The 3,093-nt window shown below is 36.7% G+C and overlaps 1 protein-coding gene across 1 annotated transcript in view; it reads left to right on the forward strand.

The window, feature by feature from the left end:
* Nucleotides 1–3,093, forward strand: part of LOC107640015 — a 44,592-nt gene that overhangs the window by 38,594 nt on the left and 2,905 nt on the right. The window contains exons 55-57 of the mRNA XM_021123537.1: nucleotides 709–835; nucleotides 1,820–2,041; nucleotides 2,148–2,507. Of these exons, the coding sequence (XP_020979196.1) occupies nucleotides 709–835; nucleotides 1,820–2,041; nucleotides 2,148–2,507 (709 nt within the window). The remainder of the gene's footprint in view (nucleotides 1–708; nucleotides 836–1,819; nucleotides 2,042–2,147; nucleotides 2,508–3,093) is intronic.

Below are 3,093 nucleotides of genomic sequence, written 5' to 3' on the forward strand. Positions count from 1 at the left end.
TTCATAATCTAATCTTCCTTGAAAGGCTATACATCTAAATTTTTCTCTTACAATATTGCAAATTGTGTGTGCACACTCACGTCTATATATATATATATATATATTGCGACACGCAAAGGATGTTTGGTTAATTCAGATGGTTGGACAAACAAAGGCCCTCTTTAATAAGTCACTTGGAATATAATCCATGCAAAATCCTTTTTTTTCTGGATTAGTTAAATTGCATCCCTTAGTATTGATTAGCTTATTATTTCTTTTTACCATGGTTAGAAAGGGCTTTTTCATGAGTACCTTTATCAAACAAACTATTCCAAGGTTGCTCTGTAGTCTGTACAGCTTATTTAAATCTAATGTCCCTTTTCTTTTGCATGGATCGGATCTTTTATGAAAGGAGGAAAATGCATCTACTGTTTTTGCATTATATATTCTTTCTTTGTTGCCAAAAATAACTCATTGGTTTTGTGGCTTTGTTTGAGTTGGGCTTAATAGAAATTAGAACGTTTATGTTGGAGTTTGAGGTTTCCTCAGTAGGTAGCATTATGCAAATATGAACAAGGCTCAATAAGCTGTTGTGCCCTGGTTAAGCTTGAGATGGGATAGCTCCTTCTACTCAAAACTAAAAGTGATTGATTTATGCTAGTATTTATATGTTATATGATTTTGGTTGAAAAGAGTGTGATTTTTTTAACTTCATCTTTAATCTTGCAGCCTAATTGACGTTTCAGAAGTAAGGTTGAAGTTGTCCTTGGAGACTGCACCAGGACAACGACCTCATGGTGTCTTGGGCATATGGAGTCCTATACTTTCAGCTGTTGGTAACGCTTTCAAGATCCAGGTAAGCTATCTAATCTAACATAGAGCATTGCCTGATATTGTTATTATCATTCACACTAGATTCTCCTTGCCCTTCTTTTTTCTTGAAACTGTTGTGTAAAATAGAGATCAATATCAATAAAATTAAAAAGTGTTAACATGATGTATGTTTTTTTTTTTTTTAACCCTTGTCTTTTTGGGAGTTATATTTTCTTCCAAGATTGGGCCCTTATAAGTACTATAAAAGAGGTAGCAACATTTGTTCCCATAAATCGTAATGGCCTACTAAACATCACATATATATACATACCACCTTGCATCTCTCTCCTTGATATACTGACACCTCAATATGCTCCTAATTCCTTTTTACATTTTATGTGATCATGTCAAATTTCCTTCCTTTTCTTAAGGGAGGAAATAAGGGGAGCCTCAGAGAAACAATTGAGTTGTCTCTGTGTGACCTCAAGGTCACGAGTTCAAGCTGTGGAAACAACCACTGATGTAATAATATGGTTAGACTGCGTGAATTACACCTTTTGGGTGCAGCTCTTCCTTGGATCTTGCGTTAACGAGGGATGCTTGTGCACCGGGCTGCCTTTTTTTATTTTTACTTAAGAGAGGAAATATGTACTTAGGATAGGATAGAGTGTTCTCCAAAACAAAGGAGGGAAACAAAGATTGAATGATGAACTTGGAAAATGATCTGTCCAGTCTGCTTCTTTCCTGGAATTAATCCCTTGAGAAGAACATAAGCAAAACTCCAAACAGGAAGAATTTTTTTGGCCACAATGCAAGGATTGTGTCAGCTTGTGATACTTGCAACATGTTTGCTTCATTGTGAATGCATAATGCATGCACTTGGCTTTTAGTCCAAAAACTTAGTCTACGCCACAGTTCATCCTTTCATTATTTAGCTACATTTTCCTCAATCCAACGCCATGGCTTTCAGAGATATGAGGTGACTGTGTAAATTAATAATGATAACACTATTTACCTACTTCTTCAGGTGCATCTGAGGAGGGTGATGCACAGAGACAGATTCATGAGGAAGAGTTCCATTGTTCCCGCCATTGGAAACCGTGTTTGGAGAGATTTGATTCATAATCCTTTACATTTAATATTTTCTGTTGACGTGCTTGGTATGACAAGTTCAACGTTGGCTTCTCTTAGTAGAGGGTTTGCTGAGCTTTCCACAGATGGACAGTTTCTGCAATTACGGGCAAAGCAGGTAAGCATCTTTATTCTAATTTCTTTTTTCTTTTTCTTTTTTTTTATTATCTTAATTTTTTGGTTTTGTAATACCATGCAATCTAATGTTAACTTCCTTGTGACAGGTTAGATCAAGGAGAATCACTGGGGTTGGCGATGGGATTCTTCAAGGAACAGAAGCTCTTGCCCAAGGTGTTGCCTTTGGGGTCTCTGGTGTAGTGAGAAAGCCTGTGGAGAGTGCCCGACAAAATGGTCTCATAGGATTGGCTCATGGGCTTGGGCGTGCCTTTTTAGGTTTTATTGTGCAGCCAGTAAGTGGGGCACTAGATTTTTTCTCATTGACTGTTGATGGAATTGGTGCAAGTTGTTCCAAATGCTTGGAGGTTTTCAACAACAAGACCACCTTCCACAGAATTAGAAATCCTCGGGCTATACGTGCAAACGGAGTACTTACAGAATATTGTGAGAAAGAAGCTACTGGGCAGGTGCGTTAATTAGTTGCTTTACTCAGTTACTGTGAGTGTTCTTAACTCCATAACTTCTCTAAATGTGATCTAAATGACCTCAAAAGTGAAATTTACTAAGAAAAGGCACCATTAATGTGAACTACATCACCTTGAAAACCATTTCAAGTTTGTGGGTTTATTTTTCTCTCTCTCGTGTGTGTGATATTTTTTTTTGGGCAGAGTGGTGATCTTCCGCTTTATATTTTTGTTTATATAGCTGCTAATCTCATGTTTAAGCAGAACTTCTTGAGGAAGTTACATTTTCAATACATAAAAAATGAGCTCCCTCCTGTCACCGTAATAGCTGCTAAGGCTTTGATCTGATGATTGAATTTATTGACTACTATATCAAGACACAAGAAAGAAGTTTCACTAATGAGATACTTGGTAACTGTGATGCAAAACATTGGCCTCGTAGCCTATTTCAAGGTTACAAGAAATAATTTTAGGAGGGCGAGGATATTTCCTTCCCTTGCAATCATGTAATGTGTATGTAGCAACGAATTGGTATGAAGCTTGCTTTCTTTTTTTTCTTTTTCTTTTTTTTTTTTTGTGAAATTAGAGT

The sequence above is a fragment of the Arachis ipaensis genome, chromosome B05, assembly GCF_000816755.2.
Source record: "Arachis ipaensis cultivar K30076 chromosome B05, Araip1.1, whole genome shotgun sequence".
NCBI lineage: Eukaryota > Viridiplantae > Streptophyta > Magnoliopsida > Fabales > Fabaceae > Arachis > Arachis ipaensis.